At 33.7% G+C, this 27,897-nt stretch overlaps 2 protein-coding genes across 2 annotated transcripts; one reads left to right on the top strand and one right to left on the bottom strand.

Moving 5' to 3' along the window:
- The first annotated feature begins 402 nt into the window (after nt 1-402).
- Nucleotides 403-8,229, top strand: Ubc4 (ubiquitin conjugating enzyme 4). The gene is made up of 3 exons (XM_077445952.1): nt 403-565; nt 6,087-6,239; nt 6,642-8,229. The coding sequence occupies exons 1-3, from the start codon at nt 503-505 to the stop codon at nt 7,023-7,025; spliced, it is 600 nt and encodes a 199-aa protein (XP_077302078.1). The 5' UTR covers nt 403-502; the 3' UTR covers nt 7,026-8,229.
- On the bottom strand, nt 8,199-25,249 carry LOC143922621 (transferrin-like). The gene is made up of 11 exons (XM_077445951.1): nt 25,055-25,249; nt 19,174-19,282; nt 18,959-19,086; nt 18,758-18,885; nt 18,545-18,689; nt 18,301-18,458; nt 15,971-16,107; nt 13,929-14,132; nt 13,620-13,847; nt 11,935-12,329; nt 8,199-10,058 (listed from the first exon to the last, which is right to left on the bottom strand). Exons 1-11 carry the CDS (start codon nt 25,137-25,139, stop codon nt 9,598-9,600), a joined length of 2,178 nt encoding a protein of 725 aa, XP_077302077.1. The 5' UTR covers nt 25,140-25,249; the 3' UTR covers nt 8,199-9,597.
- Nucleotides 25,250-27,897: the final 2,648 nt, after the last annotated feature.

The following is a 27,897-nucleotide window of genomic DNA, read 5'->3' as shown; positions in this document are numbered from 1 at the left end:
TATTTTTTAAATGGGCACATGAAAGTGAACTAACAAATATCATTATCATATTCGAATTCAATGGGTCAAACTTAGTACAGTTTTAGAGTTTATATGTGTATAATCTATTGAAAACCAATGGGATATAAACACAAATCATTATTTTACCCACAACACTCATTATTCATCCGCACTATTTTTGTCTTACTGCTCCCTATCTCTCTTACAATGTTTTCCGCTTTAAAAACATAACATACGATTCTGTGATTTCCTACTTCGGCCGAACTATAAAATGTATTCCAAAGAATAAAATCAACGATGACTTGTAGAAACAACGCGAGAATATGGTAGAAATTCCCATTTGTCAATTTTTTCACTGGTCATTCTTAACGTGTGGTATTACCACGTTTTACAATTGTCGAACAACAGTTGGTTGCACTGCAGGCCGAGTGTCTCATTCGAGGGTTCTCCGGTCGCTTTAGCTCGACCACGACTTTCCCATCTGGTGATTTGCGCTCTCGTCATGGAGACTATTGCGGTCAGGAGGATAAAGAAGGAGGTCAAGGAAGCCATGAAGAGTGAAGAGGTATATATTTTTACACCCGACCTCGTTCTGTCAAATCTCTCCCGCCTTTTTACGTCAATTTTCAAAACATAAGCACGGACATACCTCTACCTCTAGAGGTTGGCTTTTCAAATATTAACTTCAACACATTTCCTTTTCATTTTACACACTAAGTGAAAAACTAGAAATCTGTCGATTAAACATGAGGTTTCAATATTCCAACTGACACTAATTTTACATTATGCCTTGTTCTGTGTAGAAGTCAACTATTTATAGTGTACATGGATGTACGTTTCTAATTAAAAAAAATGCAACACTCTTTTTATCATACTTCAATACACCATTCAACAATATGTCTGCACGAATGTAGTACACTTTTTAAATAAAATAAAAACGAACGAATTTGTTGGAAAATATTTTTGCCGTCAAATATTATTCGTCTAATTAATGAAATGACTAATCTTATATAGAATTAACTCTATCTGGTTAGTACATATGTGCTTTTGAAATCACAAATCGCTTTGTTCAGTCTTGTCAAGTGAATCATCAATGCCGAATGCTGCAGATTTGAAACGTAATGCTTTTTATTTTTGCTCCTGTTATGTAAAATTGAAATGTAAATATAATTACATATGTATATGTACATATTAGTTAGGCAGATACGTTCGAAAATTATCCTATTGTGCAATTATGGGTCTAATCTTGTATTATATAAAAACAATATAAAAACATTGTCTTTATATAATACAATATAATTGTACGTATATAAATGTCTTCTTGCTCTTTCTTGTTTGCTCATTCTCATTTCTATCATCTGGACGATTCGATGGATGATCGGTCTTCACTCCTCCCGGACTCGTGCCAAGTTGAAAGCAGCGCTTAGACGATCCTGTCAGTTGTTTAGTTTGATCTGATCAGTTGTTTAGTTCGATATGGGAGACAGTCCTCTCGGTGACCTTCCCTCTAATGTTCCGGTTACTACCAGCCTCTCTAGATTCTTCACATTCTTCCTGGCAATGTGGCCAAAGTAGGAAAGAATCCTTTTCCTACATGTTGTGTAGAGTCTCTCCAAAACTGCCAGCTCAATGAAGATGGAGATGTTCGTGCGTCTTGCCGTCCATGTAATTCACAACATCCACCTCCAGCATCATATTTTGAAGGGGTCTACCTCACGGGACCGAAAGTGAAAAGCCCGAAAACGCAAACATCGGAAGGCAAAGATCGAAAATCGAAAGATCTTAAGTCGAAAGATCAAAAATAAAGGGTGCATGGTAAACAGTACTATGTATATATAATATATATGAGTGGCATGCGGTGAAATTATCTCTCATTTTGTCATACAGCCTTGTTTAATACAGCCTGCTCCTCTTGTTCCTGTTGTATCCTGCTCACGCAAATTAAGTGAGGATATACGATGGGGGGGAGAGATATTTTTACCGCACGCCACTGATATATATATATATACTAACTGCATGGTAAACGAACATTTTCGACTTTTTAACGTTCGGTGCGGTGACGGTCACCCATTTTGAAGGCATCTAACTTGTCCCATTCTCTCTGTAAGAATCCCAGCATGTAATTTTTTCTAGAAAAACCTTTGTTTTATAAAGTTGGATAGACGTATTTTAAAAAATCAGTCAAAATCTCGAGTTCGAATTTTCTCATGATCACAGAACTTCTATATATTGTGAATACACACACGGAGATAAGCAAAAAATTCCATATATGACTGATGACTCATAATTATTGTGAACGAAATATTATAATAAGAATAACTCACGTGGGTCACGGCACAGATTAGGGCCGCTTCTCATGCATATTTTAAATAAATAAACATGTTATTACAATAATAATAACTTTTACAAATGCTCACATAACATGGGTAAATTGGCTACGTTGCCTATCCGAGTGTTTTATATAAATAAACATTCTGCGATTGGCGAAACTAATTAGGAAAGATAAAAAAAAAAAAAGAAAAAACATTATTTTTGCGTAATTATTAACGGAAAAATATATGGTTGCATTACACGAGTTGCGAATCACTTACAATTCGCCTAAGCATTGCGCTTACATTCACGGTTGTGATATGATACTCCGACCACCGCGGTGATATTTGAATTAAATAAAAATACAATGAGAATTTTGTATGAGATCATGTATGTAATTACTAAGAATCAATTGAAATCAATAAAAATCAATGAAAATTTAAAATAAACCAAAATCTATAGCATAAGTTCTTAAAAAATTAAACGTTTTCTTTTTGTTCGATATGTCAGTGAAATTTAAAAAATATGATCATTTTTTTTCGAAATAATATTATATAAACCCCAATTGAGACATATATTGTCTTAAAACAAAATATTATGGCGCGTATATGTGTGGGATCCCATCTCAAAGTGCGCAGTATCGACGACGTGGAATCTACGTTCCCCGTCACAGCGCAAGGTTTACCGAGGACGTGGATTCCGCGTTCCCCGTCGTTAACGAGTTAAAATAATATATCATCATAGTATTTATCAACTAGTAGAATTTTATTGACATAAATCCACTATTAGATTGAAATGTAATATCATGAATTTTAATTCTTTGTCTTCTTAACCCTTTGCCCGCGGCAATAAATATAGCAAACAAGCCCTGTACGCGGCACCTTTTTCGCGAATTTGGCAATCGAGTTTTCGACCTTAAATACAGATTTTAATATTTACTCAAGTAACCAGATATGTTAATTAACACAAAAAGTATTATTTTAAACAATAAAATACATAATATATCTCGTAGTTATGGATTAATTGTCAAATAATCATTCTCATAATTGTATAAAGACGTGACGTCACTTAAACGAGGTTTCAGTATGGTTCCACAAAAACTAATTTTTGACTGGTATATATATTCATTTTAAGCAAATTGAATAGATGGCATTCAACTCTCAGTAATATATTCAACCAATTTTGAACCTTAAAACAGTTGAAATAGGCGCATATAAGCCTCAAAATCCAGTGCAAAGTTCAGAAATTCTATGGAAGACAGCCACCCTACAGACTTGTCATCCAAAGCTTCCATAGAAGACGGCCGCGGGTAAACGGTTAATGCCTTGTCCGCATCCGGACGTTGGCGACCACCTCGTTGATTACTTGCAGATATCCACATCGGTCTTCAGCAGCTCGGAACAGCTCTTCGGCGTTAATATCGGTCCACATGCGCATATTTCGAAGCCAGGACAACTTTTTCCTGTCAATCCATTTTCTAACTTTTATTTTTCCCATTATCGAACGGAGAAATTTGTATTTTGGAACCCGTATCATGTGTCCGAGGTGTTCATATCTTTCTCCGTTTGATGACAGAAATAAGTTGCCTGCCTCTCCCTATCATGCAGAGGATAGGTACATTCATGGCTTTTTTGGTCTATGGGATCTTCAGCATATGCCTGTAGACCCACATCTCAAAAGCTTCGATGCTGCTGTTCATCCTGGTATTCAGAGTCCACGTTTCGCATCCATATAGCAGCACTGACCAGACAATCTCAAACGTGTACGAAGATTGAGATGCTTGTTTGTAAGTGCCGCTTTAAGTTTCATGAACGCTGTTCTAAACATCTCGATGTGGATTCTCAAGTCTTTTTTAATTACTTTATAAAAAAAATCGTCGAATTGCAGGTATTATGATGTATAATATATATGCTATATAAATGGCTTTTTTATTTATTTTAATTTTATCACCGATTGAATCATATATTTGTTTATAATAAACAGTTATATTGTGTATGCTAGATCCTGTTTATATTTGCTGTGGGTTGCCACATTATCTGGTGATTTGATCTTCAAAATGGCTTTTCACATAGTTGAGACCTAGATTGTTTTATTTATGTTTCGATATAAACCCACTCCGACTCCTTTTACATTATCTATGGAAGTAGTGAAAATAGATGAAGTTTTGTGATCATGTGAAATTTCGAACTCGAGATTTTTGACTGATACGAACTCAGATCGAATTCGAAATTGACCATTGATCACGTTTTCATGATCTAGAAAAAATGTGTGTGTGCGTGTGTCTGTGTATTTTGGGGATTTTTTGAACACCGTTAGTCCTATCGAACTGAAACTTAGCATCGGAACCGGTAGTAGTACTTTTAGTTTTTCTAAGAAACCTTTTGGTTTATTGAACTGAAATTTCATATGTACAAGTTTAGGCTTATACCAAGTTATGTATAAAATTTGGTAAGCATCCGTCAGTGGCAGTTTACTCTTGTTTGATTTTTTTCTGATCACTTCCGGTTTATTAAATCACAAAATTTAATAAACCGGAAGTTGGATTTTTTCCTCTTAGAAAAGTCAAAAATGCTGTGACGACGATTCTTTTCACATCCCTGAACGTATCAAGCTGAAAATTAATATTTGTATTCTTCATGTACTGACTTAGAGCTGATAAGGTTTTGGTCAGAATTCGTAAATTAACTAGTAACTATTTTTTTTAAAACAATATTTCATTATTTTATTTTGACCTTTTAAATTATTTTTATTTTGATATTTAATGTGTATAATAATTATAGTGATATTAAGTTATAAAAAAATTTCGAACAAAATCCGACAACCGGAAGTAGAACTTTTGTCTTGTATAAGTTTACCTACATTAGCGCTCAATTTGTATCGAAAAAGCTCTTGTAACCTTGAGGAAACATTGGTAGCAAACAGTATATATAGAAGTTTTTTCTTTTGTTATTATATTCGTTTTGTTAGCAGTGTTTTAGCTGTGACGTACATATGTATGTCGAATCGAAAATACTATTATACTACGGCGAGCGTTATCGCAGACAGACACACAGAGTAGCGCTATTATATATATGATTAAGGATTGTAAATAGGTTTTTGAGCTCTTTTTCCTATTATGCTTTAGATTAACATTAGAATAATATAATACTGTAATTACTAACCAAATTAAATTAAAATTGTAAAATAGAAAATGATCAGTAGATCAGTAGCTATTAAAATAGATATAAGATGTATTGTGAACATAATTTCGTAATAATAAAAAGCATTTAAAAATCAAAAAAATATATATGATGATATTTTGAAAATCGCTCTTTTTCATTATAACCTTGGCAAAAAGTCAATCTTATTTAAATCGTCAAAATCAGAGACGGTATATTTTGAAGCGACTCTGGCACATACCTGGTATCAATGCAATATGCTATTGCTTGCATCGAAAAAGTTTGCGTTTTTTCATTGTATTAAAAAAATATAGAAACGGATTTGCGGTTTAACTTTAGATAATATTTTAATATGAAACTGATTAGACTGAGGTTTTTTTTTTATCAACATGCATATAATGCACTCGTCGCGCAAATAATTAGTTGGCCCTGTTTTGGACAACGAACATTCAAATTTAGCGTAGTAAGCGTGAATAAACACATAAACACAATAGTGCCAGTGTCACTCAGTCGCCGAAATAAAATTAGACGTACATTTAAATTTAGATCCAAATGTATGACGAGGCGAGAATTTATTTACCTCGAATCAATATTGAACGAAACATATTTCTTTTTCAGCTGGTGGGATGTCCGATCAAGATTGAAGTGTTGAACGACTTCTGGATGACACTGAAGGGAGAAATAACAGGCCCTCCTGAAACGCCTTACGAGGGGGGAAAGTTCATTCTCAACTTTGAAATTCCGGAATCATATCCCTTCGATCCACCAAAGGTATCTCAGACTTACATAGCGAACTCCACTCGCGATTTAAACGGCCCTACAAACCTTCAATTTTATATGCTCTATATACATATGTAGATTCATACGTTTCCAGTGCTAGTTTTTTAACACACTTGAAATGATATGAATCAGCAGAAACATTTATCCACAATCAGTGTCAAGCTATTTTACATGTACGTATATAGCTTATTAATTTTTATTTGATTATTTTAAAATTAGAAGTGGGTAGGGCCTTCAAGAGCGTGCGATCTTTATTAGCAGCGAATTTCAACTGTGATTTTTTTTTGTTATTGTGCGCGCGTTGTTTATTGATTAATTTGTATGGAAAATAATAGGTGTTTGTATTACAAATGACAATATTGCAAGGATGGTTTTTTTTTCAATCAATTACAGGTGAAATTCATCACACATATTTGGCATCCTAATATATCGTCGGCTACCGGCGCCATATGTCTTGATATATTGAAAGATCAGTGGGCGGCTGCGATGACTTTGCGCACTGTGCTGTTGTCGTTGCAAGCTCTGTTGTCGTCTCCGGAGCCGGACGATCCTCAGGATGCTGTCGTGGCGAACCAATATAAAAACAACAACGTGCTATTCCAAATGACGGCAAGACAATGGACTCATCTGTATGCCGGCGGACCTGATAATAATCCGTACTTCGACGAAAAACTGAGAAAACTAGCCGACTTGGGTGTAAGCGATACCATAGCTCTCGTCGCCTTATCGTCGAACGAATGGGACTTAGAAAAGGCGACCGAGTACATATTTCCTTAATTTCCCGTCACACTAGCAATACTCCTGGCATTCGTATTTTTATAAATTGTGAAATCGATAATAACTCATATCATCATGTGCCGTTAACGTTCTCATGGTCAAAAAATGACAATTATACTAAAATTTGTCATTTTTTGAATGACTTGAATTGTTCCGGTGTGTTGAAAGTGAGTTGTCTTTTTTTTTAAATATTTTTTTAGTCTCAGGTGGATATGTGTTTTAACCACCGAGTAATAAATTCAGTTTTGATGTAACTAAATATGTTAAGATTTTTTTATTTTAAATTTTTATTGGCTCTTTTTAAATGTGGATGCTCGATATATGAATTTAGTTCAAATATAAAGATATATGTATATATATATATATATTATGTACATATAAATGTATATAGAACGTCTCAATTTAGCGATAAATGTGTTTCATATGAAAATTATCTTGTCTGTTTTATAATGCATCACTTAAAAGTCTGACGAGTAATGCAATTTAACTTGCATCCGGGTGTAAATTTAGCTTTGTACTGTACATACATACATACACATGCGTATTATCAATTACTTTTTAATATTTCCTAACTACTTATTTGCAACGAATTTAGAGCTCTAATTTTTTTATATAATGAATCGATTTAATAAACTTTAGTTCATTTAAAATATTGTAAATACATTCAAATTTTATTTACAAGTTTAATCTTTATTAAACACATTTTTGGCGAGTAAAATTTTACAGGGTAAAATCTATGTGCCTTTTTTGTTGGAAACATTTGTTTTTATATTGGGTTTTTAATACTATTTATCAGCTGTATAACTTTTGCTCAATTTTTTTCGTCTTAATTATAAATGTCGGTCGAGTCCGACATCTTTTATACTTCATCTTGTGATCTTTTTAAGCGACTTTAGAATTGTCGCATTGTATATAAAACAAATAAAATTGTATTATACAGTAAGTGCATATGAATTTATCAATTATTAGATATGAATTAAAAGTTGATAAATTTGTTTTGATTTCCATTTTGCCAAAAATACTTATGAAATTCAATTTATTAATTTTTAAATACATAATTATAATAAAACTGTCGCAAACAATACTCCTGTTGTGTTTATAATATTTGTATTGTACGGTTAAAATACTTTTTTCCAATTAATAAACCTGATATTTTCACCATATTTTTATTTTAAGTTTGCTATCGAATATTAATAAAGTTGTTAAATACAAACGTTTTATTTTCATCACATTTCACAATTTATAGTATCTAAATGATACAGGACCAACTACAAGAATACAAAAACTACATAATGTCGAATTAAAACTGCAGAATCTATATTTTAATCTAGCTATTTTATGTTAAAGTACTTACTATAGAATAAATCCATTTTTATCATACTGAAAAAATGGAAGCTTTATCTGAGAATAGTACCCTGAATTTGAGATCTGCGGAGTTGCAAATACTTATATACATATATACATCTAAATGATTATTTTCAGCCAATGCTATATTTATACTGTTAGTAATAAGTTACTTGAGTACAACTGGGGGGGGGTTGCAAATTGCTCACGACATGTGTATTTATTAACCTGAGTCCGTAGGAATCTTCCACAACGTGATCTCGCCGGCCAAGCTACGCGTTACACAATCAACCAATATATAAACCAGCGCATCATCCCCAGATGCCGGTGAGCTGCAGGAGTTCAGCCTGCCCACTCTCAAGTCGAGCAACTACTTCCTTCGCCATACATACAATAACACTTGTATCAATTGAACAATCAAGATCGTCTTCAAAACTCATTGGTGTTCCCGTCAAAGAATATCACTCCTTCACTGCTATAAGAGAATAATTAAAAATATATGTATGTATAATATTGTTGCGTGGACGTGAAGGGGGGGGGGGGCTTCCAGAATCGGAGAGAAAGATGCAGGAGTTTTGTAGAAGGTTTTATTCGTGTGCTCTCGTCGGCGCTCCAGGTCGGAATGGTTTCCAGACCGAGAGCGCCCCATATTTATACCCGTTGGGCACAACACAAATACATACATACACATGTTAACTATTGGTCGATGAGTGGGACGATCCCATTGGCCGTTACATACGGCTTATTCATTCGGCGAGAACGAGAGATCAGGTGATTAGCGCTCGTAAGCCATCGGTCCACGAGCGCCACCCAACTAATCTCTACGTTACAATATATTTATTGCTTTGTATATTAGAATAGTAGTTTCTTATATACATCTAATAATATTTAAATGTATAATATGTACATACATATGTAGGTAAGTGTATATAAATAAAAAAAATGCTCAGAGATCATTTAATAGTAAGCAAAGATTAATGAAGATATTTATATAGATGTGTACTGTGATAAAAGAAGTTGATTATGACTAGTTTACACTATTTATCAAGGATTAAAAACTTTCTAATTGTTTGCACTTTTTTCATTTTTTAAAAAGTACACATAAATAGCTTGACTTAAACATTTGCAAAATGGGCCTATTCCATTTTGAAATTAAACATATACATATATTGAGACTTGAATTAAATTATAACAAATACAATTTAATATCTATACACGATGAAACATTTCACACTGTGAGAAACACTAACGCAAGACAAATGGATAATGTCAGCCCCGTTGAAATCTCTGATATGGCCAATCGTATTCCTGAGCTGACAGCGCACTTGTTATTTCTATATTCTCTGGCGACTACCTCGTAATTATATAGCAGTCTCGTCTCGGCCAGCTCGCCCAACGTCTTCAGGTTGTTGGTCCTATCTTGAAAGATGACGTTGTGCTCGTGATCAAATGGTCCGTACATTGTGAATGGACTTGTGGCAGACTTGAAACTCTTGCCAAACAGTTGGTCCAGCTGTTTGAAAGCGTTTATCAACTCTTGGCGTCTCATGTCACCGATACTTGAGCTGGCGTAGATGTGTCCGACGCTCGACCATGATATGTAGCAGTTCTTCGGATTATCCGGTGGACATACCACTCGGTAATTATTAGAATCAAAGTCGTGCGGTAAAATCTCTGCTCCTTTAGTTTCTATAATAAATAAAATAAACACAATTAATACCTAGCAAGTTTCATTAATGTATGCATATGCAAATAATGTTCCATATTTTGAAAATCCTGCTACATTTTTTGAGTCACAATTTTGGTCATTAAATAAATGGACAGTGAGTAGGATTGCCAGCCGTCCCGGATTGGCCGGGATTGTCCCGGAATTGGAATCACTGTCCCGTATCCCGAATGAATGCTAAATTGTCCCTGAATTTTTGAGGAAACTATTACATTTATTTTTATTGAAATTGACATCGTGTACATAAATCCGTTGAACGTCCTTCCAACGTACATACAGTCCCAGGACTGAATATTACGCCACCCCATTGAACCGCGTTCGCGCCCATTTGTAACGGTTATAAATAATTCACAATAAGATCTTTCGGGCTAGTTTTTTTTGTAAGCTCATCCTTATTTACTACTCTATTCACCAACAAAAAATAATCCAACATTATCCTTCAAAATGTCTTCAAAAATAAAAGTGAAATGAGTTTGCTCCTGAAATACGTAAAGCATATACGAGCGTTTCTGCGAAGATTTTTTATTATTTCGTTAACAACACCGTGATTTTTTCTTTTGCTGCAGCTTTACTATATTTTTAGGGTAAGTTGGTGATTAATTTGTAAAAAAATACTTTCATTTATGTCTTACATAAATTGCTTGTGAGTCTTAAATAGATATATTTTTAGATTAGTCGAAAAGCAATTCATTTTAAAGAGAGAAATGCAAGTATTATAGCATTAATAAAAACTAGAATGTTTTATAAACATAAAATCGCGACAATAGAGGGTATAAGTTATACGGCTGTTTGCAAAATAAGGAAACATCTGGAACAATGTGGCGATTTCACTTTCTTCCAGATGTTAGACAAGCAAAATGATGACAAGATATGGGCAGAGTATTTCAAAAAGCATAAAAAACCGGTTGAGCTGATGAAAATTGTGTCTTTCATTATGTCCATCCCTGCAGTAATGCTTACCCAGAAAGAGTATTTAGTCACATGAAGTGTGTGGACGAAGGTCAGGAATAACATGAATATCCACTTTGTAAAGGCGGAATTGCAAATAAGACCTCTTTTACTCTTATGTATATATTTTTTTGTATTCTAATAAAGGAACCAAAGTAATATTTTCCGCATGTAAAAACGATAAAATATGTTCCGAACGAATAAAAAAAATATATAAAAATTGAGCTTTGAGCTATTTGTCCCGGAATTGTCTCGGAAAAAGTTGTTAGTGAGTTATATTAAAAGGAGGGAAAGGGACATGTTACATGTCTTCGAAATGTGGTGTTGGAGGTGGATGCTGTGCATTCCGTGGACCGCAAAACGATCAATCCATCCTCAAAGAGCTAACCGTTTCGGAGAAATAATCCAATCAAGTTGGCAAGTAGGAAATAATCCAAAGGATTCTTCCATCCTTTGGCCATATTCCCAGGAAGAATGTATGTACATACATTCTGGAAGCTGTACATTCATCATAACACTAGAGGGAAAGCAAGCGAGAGGACAGTCTCCTATAAGATGGTCAGACCAAATTACATACACATTGTTTGTATAAAAAGTGTAAATAATAATTTTTGAGATTTTTTTCGTATGACTTAACATTATACAAACTAACAAAAATAATAAAAAAAACCGCGTAAAATACATAGATAACGGTCACTGTATCAACAATTATTAGATTATGTAGTTATTTTAAATATATAATAACTATAGAAACTATTAGAATTGGCTATAAGATAGACATAGAAGATAGATTGTGAAATTTGGACAATCAATTATTATTATTCATTGAACTCAAGTGAGATATAATAAATATGAAACTTTTATTATTACTGGCTTATTATATTTGGTTACCTGTTACGTTTTTCAGTGTTCTCATGCTGATGAAAGCCACATCGGCCGCATCATCTGCTAAACATTTGAGAGCTCCAATTTCCCCATAATACTGCCGATGTGATTCGCACAACTTGGTTAACTCGTCGGAACCACCGGGTGCGCAAATACCCGAGAAAAACTTGAGCATGTCTCGCTCATGTGAGCATTTTTCTTGACTGAATACTTTTTGGGATCTGAAGTAGTGGACGATAGAGGTCCAGGCGACACCTTCGAACTTGGGAAAGCATGCTCTCTTGTTTCGCAGATCGTCTATTGATTTTATCGTAGAGTTGTTCTTGACGACAGCGGCCACAATGTACAGATCGTTCATCTTCAATGTGCTCTCGAACAAAATTGGCTCCAGTTTGTACTCTCTGCATTGATAAATTTTGATTTATTTAAAAAAAAATAATTGTCGATTGACATACACATGTATATGTCAATCGGCTAAATATAAAAAAAATACTTCATGCAAGTTTTGCTTTCGAACAAGAAATTTTCACCTGATTTTTAACTGAAAGTTCAGGTGTGATCCAGATAAAAAAAGTATAAAATAGTCCCGACAATGTCGCTGCGACATTGTCGGGACTATGGACTACGCTTAATGAATAACAGTGGCGTAGCTACTGCGCCCGCAGACCCCGCAATGCGGGGGGGCGCCGAGACTTGGTGGGCGCCGCAAAGCGGCGCGCCTTTTTGACTGATTTTCACAAGGCTACTTTTCACTTCACTAATTAAATTTCTTCCTGCTCAAAAATTTTTCAACTACAAAGAAATCTTTTGCGATACATATATTTTTAAGTAGTTTTAAGAAGTTCAGAGTCCCGAAAAAATAATCAAATCGTGAATTCATCGAAATTGACTAAAATTTATAATTTTTTCAAAACCTCTAGTGACATAATGGAATTGAGTCCTTCAGCAGTTCTATCAGAAAAATAACCTAGCTCTTATTCGAGCAATGCTGATGTAATCGAACCTGTAGTTACGGATAATAAAGCGAACTTAATGCAAGCTTCATTTATGAGGTTCCTTCTTCAAGAAAAATATCCGACTGGCCGAGGACATTACAAATGAGCCGACAGAAAATAACACCAATCTGGGGAAATTCATATTGAATTACGACACTTGTCAACCCGATCTTGTATCTTTTCCTCGAGACCTCGTTGGAAAAAGATACTTTTCCAAAAAAAATTAAGTGAACCAACCAGTCAGGGATTGAGATACATAGAAACGTGGCTAGGTTATTCAGTAAAACTGTGTTGGCTTTTTTCTGACAAAAAAAAACAATATTATAACTATTCTTGGGTTGAAGGGATACAATACTGTAGAGGACTTTCAAAAAAAATTTAATTAGTGAAAAATCACAAGTTCACACTAAATCCTGTTTTACGTACGATTTGTGACAATTGAAGAATATACATATCTCGTTAGAATTGTCGTTATAAAGTCGTATAAATTATTGGCATCATTTCATTCAACTGCTAAATGTAATTTGGCATTTCGAGAAGGAAATAATGTGTATAAGGGGGGGGCGCCTAAAATTCACGTTACGCCACTGATGAATAATATTATTAAACGAATTTCAAGATTCTTTTCAATACCTGATAGTTATATTCTAGGAAATTAAGTTTATTACATAGCTTTGTACCGAGATATATTATAACCTTTTTGCTGGTATTTGCCAATCGGGGTGAGCTATCGTAACTTCAACTCGTCCAGCTTTCATTGCTTCAAAGCAACGCGTCTCTGGAGTATCTTCACTGTTTTTGGTCAGATCAGCGACTTCCATTTCGCACTGCAACTGTGGTTCCAATCCGCTCGCTCGGGCTATCTCCGCTAACCAATCGCATTTGTGGCGGGATTTTATATCTGCCGTACATATTGTGATGGATCTGAAATTGAATATCACTTCATATTCGAACAGAATATTTCAACACCTGGCGTTTTCTTCAGTTACGGTAGAAATTATGTACCTTGGAGGATTACATTCTGCGAAACTGTTTGCCGTCAAGAATCCAACGGCGCGCTGCAGATAGTCTTGTACCGGCATTTGCGGTTTTAAAGGTTGTACCCGAACATGATAAAACTCGATCAAATTCAGTAAAGCTGATTGCCAAGATCTTGGATCATTGTGGGACAATTGACTGGCCAATGCTGAAACTGCTGCTGCGTTTTTTCTAAAACATGAAATCATTTTACATATTTTACACATTGTTTTCTCGTATTAAGCAGTGAAAACTACATATAAAGATTGAAGTTTGTTTGTTTTTCCACTACGTAAATCTACAATTTTCGTCATCAACAAAGACTATAATGTTTCGAACCTTGTATTCTACTTCTCCACTGTGAATAATACTAATATACATATATGTATATGTTACACCGAATCACGCATTCGTCAACAGAATTGCCGAATGCGTGAAAAATGCAAGCACGTTGGCCAGTTCACGGATTCGGCAAATTCTTTGGCGAATTTGGCAAGAATTTGTTTGCTCAAAGCGTGGAGTCGGCAAATAGACAGCAGCGCTCCGGTGTGGTTTTTTAGAACTGGACAAGCGTGGACAAGTGTCAAAGTGACAGCTGAATGAGGATGTTTAATTTGCATATTATTATGTATAAATATGACTACATACATATGTTTCGATCATCTCATATGACTTGTACAGAAATTAATGCTATTTTTATACATTTTGATCAATATTTTAACAGTCGGAATTTTATACCTTTTGAAGAATCAGTATTATATTATAAATATTTAATTTCATTACACATTGTTCCAGAACATAACTCGAGGACGGAGAGATATATGCAGTTAGATTAAGCGTTTCACACCCGGTGATTTCTTAGTCGTTCACATTTTTTTATACATTGGGTCTGGTCGGTGTAGCCGAGAGCTATGTTCTGGGACATGTGTAATGAAATTAAATATTTATAATATAATACTGATTCTTTAAAAGGTATAAAATTCCGACTGTTAAAATATTGATCAAAATGTATAAAAATAGCATTCATTTATGTACAAGTCATATGAGAAGATCGAAGCATATGTATGTAGTCATATTATACATAATAATATGTAAATTAAACTAAATTAAACATCCTCATTCAGCTGTCACTTTGACACTTGGTTATAATATTACACGCTGTCCAGTTCACGCATTCGGCATAGAATTTGCCGAATCCGTGAACTGGGCAACGTGCTTGCATTTTTCACATAGACAATTTCACGGATTCGGTGTAACATATATATATATATATATATATATATATATATATATATATATATATATATATATATATATATATATATATATATATATATATATATATATATATATATATATATATATATATATATATATATATATATATATATATATATATATATATATATATATAAAAGGGACGCGATGTATGTTTGTGAGTATGTGCGGTGCATCGACAAGTATGGAGATTAAAAAATCTATATATGTTGTGTATGCCTATGTGTATATGTTGTGCCTAGAGATATATTTAATAAAATAAATACACGCGAACGAAGCGCACAACCAATCAGCGTGAAGTGGTCCTCGTGGACCACTTAAAGTTTGACCAATTAGAGCAACGACGATACATTCGGACCAATGGGTGCGTTTTAAGCATCCGCTATTGTAATGCCGATTTAATATATGCGCATACATTAAGTCGGTGAATGCGAGTTAATTTATGTATATTTATAACATATGCGTGTTTAATAATAATAATAGATGCAAACATATACACATCCACAAAGGCACACACACACACACATTCATTCATTATTTCGAACGGGCACTTTTTCTATTAATACGTGCCCGCGCACCTATAAATTACCTTACATTATATTTATATATAACATATAACTTTATTTTAATTCATGTATCAATTACTTTCCGAAACCACTCGTTGAAATCAACGGGCACAACACTAGCAATTAAATAATTACAATAAGATATCGAATCGTAGAGCTCTAAATGGTAAATATGTACACCATTACCTTCTGGCAGCAATGACAGGCCAAGGTTTTGATATCCATATACACGGAGTAGTATCATTTCTCAAGGGCCGTTTTGATCCATCGGGACACATATAAGAATAGTTGGTTGCATCGGCAATACCAGTTTGTCGCAAAGCCTGAAATCATAAGATATTTTATAACCAAACTCAACTTTTTGGTCAAGTTACATATAGATATACGTACATATACAACTGAAACACCAAAGTATGTATATACAATATATACATACATATATGAAAATTTATTAGATCGATTATACAAAATGTACACATATGTATGGATAAATAACGCATATAGCAATATAAATATACACATATACAATTTAATAAAACATCCAAAACTAGTTTCATATTCTTCGTTGTTGTTAAAATGTTATTCTCACAATCTAAATGCCAAGCCACAATCTAAAATACTAAGCAGTTAGGGATTTCCATCAAGAAATTCTGCTATGGTTATAAATTCAAAAATTCCGGTGTAAACCAGTCTTTATAAACATTGACACGGATTACACGACCCATGTTCAATGCATTTTTAATGCTACTTGGAAAGGTTGAGCGGATAGTATTCTTGTTTATTTTTTACATACATACTCAAAAAAGAACGCCGATCGGCGTATTTCAGGCCGATGGACTTGTTGGCAAAACGCCGATCAGCGTTGGTCAGCATTCAAAGGGTTAATATATTATAAGTACATAGTTATATGCATATGTATGTACATATACTTTATTTAAATAATAAAATTTATGATATTTTTGTTTTCCCTAATTTATAAAGAAAAAGCTCATGGGATTTAACTTGACATATGTACATATACATGTGTGTAGTTGTAGTATTATTTTTAAGGAGTTAGCAATGCTTGGCATATACATATGTAATATTGTAACATACGCCGTCGGTTAAGTGCAATCGGATTAGGCCGAGTAGCATCCCCGCTATTTCCCAGAATCCGGACAAGAGATGGCGCATCCTTGTGACTGTGTGACCGTTTTAGATAATTGGTTTCGAGGATTATCGTATTCGGCTAACAATGAAAACTCCAGAATTAACTAAGTGGGCGGTACGGCTTCCCGGTATAGTTCTTAGAACTGACAGCGCAATAGCGTAGGACTGGGTGCCTTGGACCATGGGACTGCATAGGACGTCGAAGATGCAGTGAGCGACCTGCCCTCTCTAAGCAGGTACTTAGGCCATGTCAAGACATTCTGGACGGAGCACGGGCAGTGCGTGGATCTCCTTAATCACCAAATAAATGCTGTGAAGCGACTTTGGCCTTTTATTTGGATCCTTCACCCACCCCTACGCAACATATTTATTTTACATACATATTATGGTTTAAAGAAAAACATAACGTTAAAGGTCTGTTCATACCTAGTCGGCACGTATCGGCAGCAGCAGGCAACCTGCAAGTACGGAGAGTATTATTTGGTACATTCTATATGACGCGGATGAATGGAGTATGAATGCGTCCATATATTGTAGAATGTACCAAATAATACTATATACTTCCGTACTTGCAGGTTGCCTGCTGCTGCCGATACGTGCCGACTAGGTATGAACAGCCCTTAAAGAAGCCCACGTAATAGGTAGAGTACGGATAGCCAAAGTGTCGCTTATTGTTCAATTGTTGTAAATGCTTTGTTAAAAAGGTTCGGCAAACCTTTAACAATGCATTTACAACATTTGAACAATAAACGGCACCTTGGTTATCCGGGCTCTAGTAATATGTAGAAATAGGCGCGGTAGCGTGCTTTTTGGACAAAAAATGGGAGTTTTGGAGCTTTTTTCAAGGAAAGAGAGCAAACTACAAAGCTAGAGAGCAAAAAAATAAAGTAAAAAGGTTCACCATAAAACTGAACAATGGTGCGCAGCAATAAGTTAATATTACTATAGGTAGATATAGGCTCTAGGGTGCTATTTTCCAGGAAAGAGGGGTTGCCTATTGTCAATTTCTATTGGGAACCTTATTTTTGCTTTATAGCTTTGTAGGTTGACAATAGGCAAACTCTATTTCCTGGAAAATAGCACCCTAGCACCGATTTGTAATTATTACTAATAACAATAATGCTTCCACGAAGAAAATAAATTCGCCTTAAACAAACGCCTTTAGCACATTATTTATATAGTATTATACATATGTATGTACATACATACATACATACATATAAAAAGTGTTATCAATTTTCAGACATAACTGAAAAAAGTTTTGTCATTTTTGAGAAAATGATTCAACATAAATTGGACCCGATTATTGAAAAAGCAGTAAATTTATTTATCATTATATTTATATAGCGATAGTTTTTAAGCCACACCGAAAAGTGAATTCTTGTATCGTCCAATCTTGCCCAGGCCACATTTCCAGATTCTTCGGTAAGACAATTCAGCGGACCTCGTCTTCCCCAATATTTATCACTCGAAGAACATTGTTGTGGATCGTAGCAAAGGGAGCACAAATTGGGATACAGCGTTTCTAAAAAAAATCATCGAATTACACACACACGTAAATAATAAATGAAATCATCTTCTATACACTTGTGACTTTATGACATCACTTACTCAATGTACGATCCCTTAATTTGTCTGGTACCCACGGTCCAGGCTTACATGCTGCACCAAAAAATTCCGTTGAGCTCCGTAGTCTGTTCTCCATCAGAGACAATGTTGGGTCGCACATTCTGGATATCACTTTCGATTCGAAGAACTAAAAATGTTTTGTTTTTTAGTATTTATTTTCAAATTTTCAGCAACTGAATGATATTATATACTTACGTTTGCTAGAGTTTCAGTCCAATCAGCTTCGTAGCCGTATCCAGGATGACAGAACCGGGACCCTCTCAAGTCTTCTAAGCCCTGAATCGAGTTTTCGACCAAGACTACGACTTCGTATTCGAATGGTTCTGGAAATTTATTCAATTTTTAAAATGTTTCAACCATGTTATATCAAAACGGTTTGAATATTATACATTATACCATTGTGGTATCGAAGTTCATCTGTAACTAGTACATCTACGTCAGCCCACGTTGCCGCTAGCAGATCTTCCGAACTGAAGACACCAAAGTCAACAGTGCCTTTTGAAATTCTCCTCAAGCAATCCAGTCTATAAGTTGAAAATATTTACTTGTCATTGGGCAATTAATTGATTGATTGGTGTTAGTTGGTGATTTCTTTTTAACTTTGATAATACCTGTCTATCCCAATGACACATTGCACTCCGCTGTTAGACTTTTCGAGTATAGGACAAAACCTTCCAGCTTTTTTGTACAAACCCTTGCCTTCTACTACACACACTCTTACTGAAAAATAATTTTAATCGTCAAAATCATTGTTTATAACTTATTAACATTTTAAAATTTAATAATATTTATTAGACTTTAAAAACTAATAATATTTACTAAATTTTATTTATTAAGTCAGTAATATTAACGGTAGCTTTTCTAAATATCGAAATATTTTAATTAGTACATAAACTTCATGTATGTCATGATTAGTCACCGGAGCCTGAGGGGGCCGTGTATTGTTCAAAGGTTGTAAATGCATTGTTAAAGGTTTGCCGAAAAATGGATAGCACTGTGACTATCCTACCTCTAGTCATGATGCCTTAAAATTATTACTTTATCTACATATGTAATATTTATTTACTTGTATGTACTAGTCCATTGCCATTACATTATTAAATGACCCGAAAAATAGCTCGGTAATTTATCGGTAAATTATTACTTTTACCGGTAAATCAACAAAATATTTTCGCTTCGTTTTATCACACTCTTCTTCTATATTTTGTAATCTGGCAACACTGGTCTGACCAAGTACAATATTAGTAAACAGTAATAGTCGTCATAGAACGGATTTACAAGGAAGATATAGCAAATCTATGAAATTCAGATTCCGGTGATGATATTACAATAGTTCCATCGACGACTAAAGGTCTGTTCATACTTATCCAGCACGAATCGGCAGCAGCAAATATCCTGCAAGTACGGAGAGTATTCTTTCGTACATTATATATGGACGCGTATGAATGCGTGAATGCGCATGCGCGAATAGAGTATGAATGCGTCCATATAAAATGTACCAAAGTATACTGTTCGTACTTGCAGGATACCCGCTGCTGCCGGTTCGTGCTGGCTAAGTTCATATGAACAGACCGTAAATGTGTGTTAACAGCAGACTTCGGCGGCTAGGATGCTTGTACTAAAGCCCGGACCCTGAGGGGGCTGTGTATTGTTCAAATGTTGTAAATGCATTGTTAAAGGTTTGCCGAACCTTTTTTACAAAGGATTTACAACAATTGAACGATAAGCAGCACGCTTCCGGTCCTACCTCTAGCTTGTAACCACAAAAAATGGTTCACTATTGTCATACAAAGCAAGAGAGCAAAAAAAAATGACAATAGTGAACCATTTTTGTGGGTTAAAGCATCCTGGCCACCTAGGTCTGGTTATCAGTAAAATAAAGGCTTCAATTAGCTATTAGAAATAAAACTTAAGCCAGTTTGGGAAAGGAGCCTACCAAGAACAAAAAAATAAATAAATTGTGATAGAGGAATTGGCCTTTTTGATGAAATGAAATAAAACTGAAAAAATAGTTGAAAAATTTAATCACAACAATCGGAGGACGATATTGTGAATAGTTTTGTTTTTTTCGCTGTTACTTTCGACGAATTAAAAAAAAATAGTCCTAAAAATAAAGAAACCATTCAAACCGTTTATTTGGGATAAGTATATAATAAATTATATTTACTAGCATTTGGTTAATACGTATATTTGGTACAAACAAAATATGTAGTTTATTTTTTAGATTAAAAAATCCGTTAATTTACCGGTAAACCGGTAATTGGTAAAAAAATATCGGATTACAGGTAGGAAATTACGATAAATTGGACTCCCTGGTGCAATATACATTGTATTAATATATGTTGTTTTGTGATCATGAGCAATTTCGAGGAAGTTTGGTTATCGAATTTGTATGAACTTAAAACATTTTGTACATGCATACAGTGTCCAGATTTTACAAAATGGACATTGTTTTTTTATGTAATTCATCGCGCAGTTCATGCGATGAATACAGGTCAGATGGAGATCAACTCGCGATGAATTAACAGAAAAAATCTATGTAGTTCACATGGTATATCCAAGTATATCCAAGGATGAATTCCAAAAAAATCATTTTTGTTTATATCACAATGAAAAACGTTGACTAATTTTCTGGTCTCGCCGACAAATTTTAACGATGTTTTTCATGATAATGTAATTTTAATGCTTTCCAATTAAGATGGAGCACAATTTAGAAACCAGTGAATTATCTTTGAAAAGATACTAATACTAAAATACACACACAAATGAAAAAGTTACCAACAAAGTTGTTCAAACTACGACATGAAGCCTCTATTAAAATTCTAATGAAATTTTATTTGTTATTATTTTATTGACTATTTTGTTTCTCTTTTAATTTTTCAAAGGTCAAAATCAATGTATGTACATACATAAAAGCAATTTTAAGGTCATCCTACGTAGCAAATTAGCATTCGATAAGTGCAATCTATGCCAACGAAATAGGGAAAGTGTCATTTATAGAGTGAGCGACCTTCAAAATGAATATACATACATATGTACATATATAATTACATATTCGGTATAATTAGACGTGAGCTACCGCAAACAGAAAAACTTCACATTCATCGAAAAATTTATAGAATTAATGATTTGACACGCGATCATGAATATGAATGTCCATACATATATACAATTTTATATAAATATTATGTGTATTTACGAACATATGTACATTGTAACGAGAAAGGTGAACATCGATTAATGGGCATATGAAGTTTTAACGTACACATGTACATAAGGGTTTATACAAAAACCGACTTTTGAAAAAACCAGTTGTCGATATTGGACATACAGATAAAAGCAGTTGTTGGTTTTTCGCTGATATTTGTAAAAATATCCAAACATTTTATCCATTTAAAACATCTGAATTGAAGAATATGGTGTTTATCTTTTTAAATTAATATTCCATCTTAAAGATAATGCTTAACAATAATATTATTTAAAAAAAAAAATATACATATATATATATATATATATATATATATATATATATATATATATATATATAATATATATATTATATATAAAATTGAATGTCTGTTTGTCTAATTAAATCTATTGACAATTTATTTAATTAATTGATTAATTAATTAATTTTTCTATTGGTGTTTTAAATTGTTTACATGTAGGTAGGTAGTTAGTTTTTACCTTTTTTTCATATTAACAATTAAATATAAATATTAAATTAAATATATTGAAAAGGTATTTGAAAAAAATTCGACCGCGTGCGGATCGAACCGACACATTTCTTTTAATTGTTTTTATTTAATAACTTAATATGCCAACACCCATGCGATGATATGTCATCGGGTATAACACTAGTGTACATATAAATATATAAGGTCTGGGTCACTGCATCGAAAGTCGAAAGCCGAAAGATCGAAAAGAATGTATGCATGGTAAACGTACTATATACATATGTATGTATGTAGGTAATGCTACTCGCTCTTCATATGTATGCATGGTAAACGACTATTTCACATATGTACATATATTGTCATAAAAATCGCGAAAAATCTTGGTTTTTCGACTTCTGATCAAGTCACTTTCGTTGCCGTGACGGCCACTGAAATAAATATGAATTTACATAGGTATAAATATTCGATTTCATGAAGAAAACGTGATAAAGTTGAAAAGGTTGAAAATCACTGCTTTGATTCAAATTGATCTATAATTAAGTGATTAATAATATTGTAATATCTGTATATTGGGTTTTCGACTTATACGCGGTGGCAAATCAACGTTTGCAGTTATTGCCCTTTTTGTGAAATTTCGTATAATATGTCATGAAGGCGAATGTGAAACCGGCTTGGACGGGATACAACAATTTTTTTTTTGGTTCTTTTTAACTGTCCAAAAGTTTGTATACGTAGGTACATACATACATACATATATAATTCACTGGTCAAGGAAATCTTACTTCACCGGTATTAAATGTCAAAAGATTGACCAAAATGAGATGTAGGACATCCAATTAATTCGAAAATAGTGGTAGCCGGTTTTTCAGTGATTTTCTTATAAAGTAACCGAAGACACGATTGGCTGAAATTTGATGAAAAGTATTTACCGTCTTAATAAATTAAAAAATGAATAATATCGGTCTGACTATAATTATTAATGAAGACCTATTTTAATTATTTTTGAAATTTTTTTGTGATTGATAGTTGAATATTATTTTTCTTGAGAACTGGTTTTCAAACAAAACAGGTCAAGCATAAGATGAAGTTCGAAGATAAATTATTTTATTTTTAAAAATGTTCCAGCATCCTAGTTCTGTAACAAACGTACATACTTATGTACATATGTACTCTCACAAAAAGTGTATATTAATGAATGTATTATCAACCGAATGACCTAATCTGAGATAAGATCACTTAAAAATGGGTTAGATTTGGTTAAATGCTAGTCTATGGATCGCCAAACTCTTGGACCAAAAGAGCCAAATATGAGTAACAAAACAGTTTACAATGTTTGACTGCCAAGCAAAACAGTTTACAACAGGTTTATAGTCGGTTGAAATCATGCATCATCCTTTAGAAAGATGCACTTTTAAACACGACTACTTTTGCTGTCCAGTTTATCAAAATAGGGAAAAAAGGCGAACAACCTTTGGCAGATACCTGTTTTTAAACGTTTATGGCCTTGAAATGGGGTCCGATATATAAATCAGTGTTAGTAAATTTTCAGTAATTAAGCCCGAGTGATTTAGTTGATGATTTTGGCGTACATCAAAATCGTTGGTTAAATACTAAATCAAAACTTTGTTTAGTATTACTAAAAAAATAATCAAAATAACCCAAATTTTAATTCACCTATTGCTTCTTCACAGTTAATATAAATATTTTGAAGGAATTAAAGTTTTGTTTGGTTTCAATATTGATACAGGGATTAGGGACTAGGTGACGTCATACCGAGTCCTCTTGTGTCCTCCTCGCGCACACGTTAGTGAGGCTGTGCGACAAGAACAGGGAGATTTCCACGGCACGCCGCTGATTAATGCCCTGTAAAAACAGTAACTTTGTGGCATCTTGACCAACTTCAAGAATGGGCATAAAAAAGTATGTATTTGTCAAAACAAAGCTAGAACACATTTAAATTCTCATGAAATGGCGATAATTACTAAACAGTTGACATATTTAATTAAAATACTGTTGAATTTGAAAATATATTTTGCATTTTTATAACAAGCCTTATTTCATTTGTTTATATGTCTTTTTGTTATGCGATAAATTACTTAATTTGAATTTGAATCAATATAAATCGTGTTGTAATGTAAAAATGAATTGGCCTCACCCAATTTCATCAACATCAAAAATAACACTTAAATACATCTTCATTTTTCTCCATGAATAACCTTGTGAAATTTATAGATCACTTCTTGTGACCAATACCATATTTATACATTAAAAAAAGTCGTAATTTTAAGATAATATATTTTTTTCTAGTAAAAGTTTAAAATAATTTTTAAATATATTCATGGAAAGGAAAATCGAATATTTCACAATTCGCAATTCACAGAATTCACAATTATAATACACCCGAAGTGAAGATAAATCAATTAATAACATATCCTCTGTCTGAGGCATACAACAATATAAACCGGTTCAGAATAAAAACAAAATTAAAAAAAGTAGCATATGGCCTATGTGCAAATCAGAAACCCATTTCTTAGAAGACCTCGAATGCACGTACATGTAAATCTACTCAATTCTGTCTGATTTTCCTCGTATGTACATACGTGTGAAACGAAATTCTTTCAACGGATACTATGTACAAATTAGACAACGAACTGTAAATGTGTGAATTTTGTTTTCAGTAAATTTCCAGTGCGCCAAATCCATTATATGTGTACCTAATGATTAGTGTATCAAAATCGTCGAGCCTATCATTAAATTGACACAGTTTTATGTTTGACGGATTCGAGTTAGTTGATTTGGATGGTAAAGAACATACGATTGTTGTTTTCGCTCTTCTGCTCAAAAGATTCGCCACAAAAGTTGACGATCAGAAGAAAAGTGGCCAGAAGGAGTCTGCCCATTTTGTCCACGGTGTCTAGGCAGCTGCTCCCTGCAACACACTGATCGTTTGACCAAGGATGACCACGTTCGCTGGCAGCTACCACCACCACTATTCAATAATTTCGACAACAAATCCTCTGTAATATGTAATTTTATAAGATCGCAAACACGCAACACTAAGAAATATTAGCTGTTATATTAAATTTATAATATTAGGTAAGATCAACCGGTTTTTGAATGAAATTCGTTATCAAATAGCCGGATTCAACTATAATGTCAATATGTAATATTGAAATTATAGTTCAAAGTGAGGCGGGATTTCGTATTATCATAGTCACAATTTGAGAGGTGTACATAACTTGTAACGTTCCTAGACAATGCGCCGCCCTTGGCAAATTTCAAAATGCCGCGAAATTTGTTGTAAAAATATGATATAAACGAAAAAAAAATTGTAAGAACTATATAATGTACATATACATACATCATCGTCATCATCATTTACAGCCATTCGCCATCCACTGCTGGATGAAGGCCTCTCCAACACGCTTCTACTCGTCTCTGTTTTGCGCAACTCTCATCCATCTCACCCCGCACATTTTCTTGATTTCGTCCACCCATCTTTCCTGTGGTCTTCCTTTTACCCTTTTGCATTCTCTCGGGCTTCCATTCAATAACTTCTTTTGTCCACCTTTCGTCCATTCTTCTAGCAACGTGGCCCACCCATTGCCATTTCAATCTTTTTTCTCTATCCACTATGTCCACTACCCTTGTCATACTTCTCACCAACGTGTTACGCTTTCTGTCTTTCTGGAGTTGGAGCAAGTAATTATGTATCGGAGCGGAGCCACTCAAAAAAATGGTTACTCCAGATCTCTGATAATAATAATATTGAAATAACAATAAATGTACATAAATAACAGTGATCCGGAGCGACCCATTTTTTCAGTTGTTCCGCTCCAGCTCCTCTCCAGCTCCGCTCCACCTAATTACTTGCACTCACACCTAATTAAGTAATTGCTCCAACTCTTTTTTTATAAATTGTTTTAGTAGGAATCATATTATTTATCATCTTTATTATTTAATTTATTAATTTAATTTATATAGGTAAATATGTATGTGATAAAAAATTATAAACAATTAATTTATTATTAAACAATACAAATAATATAACTATACTAAATGGTACGCACAAGGTTGTCCCAAACTACCATAGTAGCAAAAAAATAGTAATCAATGAAAATAAAATTGAAAATAATCAATGAAATAATATAATTTCATCACGCTGGAAAAATAAAAAATTCGGATGTGACCAACCCATGACTTTATGTGTATTTGAGGAATATAAGAAGGTCACAAAACAAAATTCGATAGATAACCGGTTGTGGGAGCGTTTTTGACACAAATTGAGCCCAAATGTAGGGAAACTTACACAAGACAAAAATTCTTCTTCCGGTTGTCGGGTTTTGTTCAAATTTTTTTTATTACTTAAATCACTATAATTATTATACACATTAAATATCAAGAAAATAAAAATAATAAAAGGTCAAAATAAAATGAAATGTTTTAAATGTTTAAAAAAAAATACTGCGTCCCGTTTCGCGCTTAAGTTAGTACATAAAGAATACAAATATAAATTTTCAGCTTGATACGCTTAGGGGTGTGGACAGAGTAGTGGCCACAAAATTTGTGACCTTTCTTTCTTGAGTTTTTATCCCACTTCCGGTTTATTAAATTTAGTGATTTAAATTTTTTTTTTATTCCATTCAATTAGCGGTTTGGGAGATAATTAAATCCAAAAACTTCAAAAAAAAAAAGAGGACACCTATAAGGGGAGGTACCATTTCTGGTAAACTTAAAAATTTGAAAAAGATTTACGTCATATTGATAAGAATTTTAGTAGCAGATACTAAATTTCAGTTCGATGGGACTAACGATGTTCAAAAATCCCCAAAATACACAGACACACAGACACGCATATATTTATTCTAGATCATGAAAACATGATCAGTGATCAATTTCGAATTCGATCTGAGTTCGAATGAGTCAAAATCTCGAGTTCGAAATTTCGCATGATCACAAAACTTTGTTATTGTTACTATATACATAGATAAAGTAAAAAGTATATACAACAAAATATCAAATCGTAATAACTAGAGGTAGGATAGTCACAATGCTATCCATTGTTCCATTGTTGTAAATCCTTTGTAAAAAAGGTTCGGCAAACCTTTAACAATGCATTTATAACCTTTGAACAATACGCGGCACTTTCTGGGTCCGGTGACTAGTAATAACCAGAGAAGGGTGCGGAAATGCGCCAGCACAGAAAAAATGGGAACCTTTCTAGAGAGCAAAAATAAGGTTAAGAATAGAAATTGACAAAAGGATCCCATTTTTTTCTGTGCTGGCGCATTTCTGCACCTATCTCTGGTAATAAGTTATATAAAGGATTGCCGAACCTTTTTTACAAAGCATTTACAATAATGGAATAATAGACGGCGCGCTTCCGGTCCTACCTCTAGTAATAACATATATATTAAATCCAAAATATATAACTAAACTACATGATGCGCCAGATGTCAGATGATTCCAGGATAATAAACCATCAAATATTGAATTTAACATAAATTGAAAGACGAATAAAAAAACGCATTCATTTAACTTTTAAATTTTGAATGAAATTCTAATAAATACAATTATATCGAAGCAGTGGAGCACTACAAATTTCCGTGCTCCGGGCTCCGCTCAAAAACTGCTCCACGCTCCGCTCCAGATTTCTGA

The sequence above is a fragment of the Arctopsyche grandis genome, chromosome 2, assembly GCF_051622035.1.
Source record: "Arctopsyche grandis isolate Sample6627 chromosome 2, ASM5162203v2, whole genome shotgun sequence".
Lineage (NCBI taxonomy): Eukaryota > Metazoa > Arthropoda > Insecta > Trichoptera > Hydropsychidae > Arctopsyche > Arctopsyche grandis.
This window is presented reverse-complemented; position numbering and strand designations above follow the sequence as displayed.

What these genes read in the sequence shown, in the direction of transcription:
- Ubc4 (XM_077445952.1), top strand. Translation starts at nt 503, where the DNA reads ATGGAGACTATTGCGGTCAGGAGGATAAAGAAGGAGGTCAAGGAAGCC. An exon ending in AAGCCATGAAGAGTGAAGAG is followed by an intron (nt 566 to 6,086) that starts GTATATATTTTT and finishes TTTCTTTTTCAG; the next exon opens with CTGGTGGGATGTCCGATCAA. An exon ending in ATCCCTTCGATCCACCAAAG is followed by an intron (nt 6,240 to 6,641) that starts GTATCTCAGACT and finishes AATCAATTACAG; the next exon opens with GTGAAATTCATCACACATAT.
- LOC143922621 (XM_077445951.1), bottom strand. Translation starts at nt 25,139, where the DNA reads ATGGGCAGACTCCTTCTGGCCACTTTTCTTCTGATCGTCAACTTTTGT. An exon ending in GAAGAGCGAAAACAACAATC is followed by an intron (nt 19,283 to 25,054) that starts GTATGTTCTTTA and finishes ATTATTTTTCAG; the next exon opens with TAAGAGTGTGTGTAGTAGAA. An exon ending in ATTAAGGGATCGTACATTGA is followed by an intron (nt 18,459 to 18,544) that starts GTAAGTGATGTC and finishes GATTTTTTTTAG; the next exon opens with AAACGCTGTATCCCAATTTG.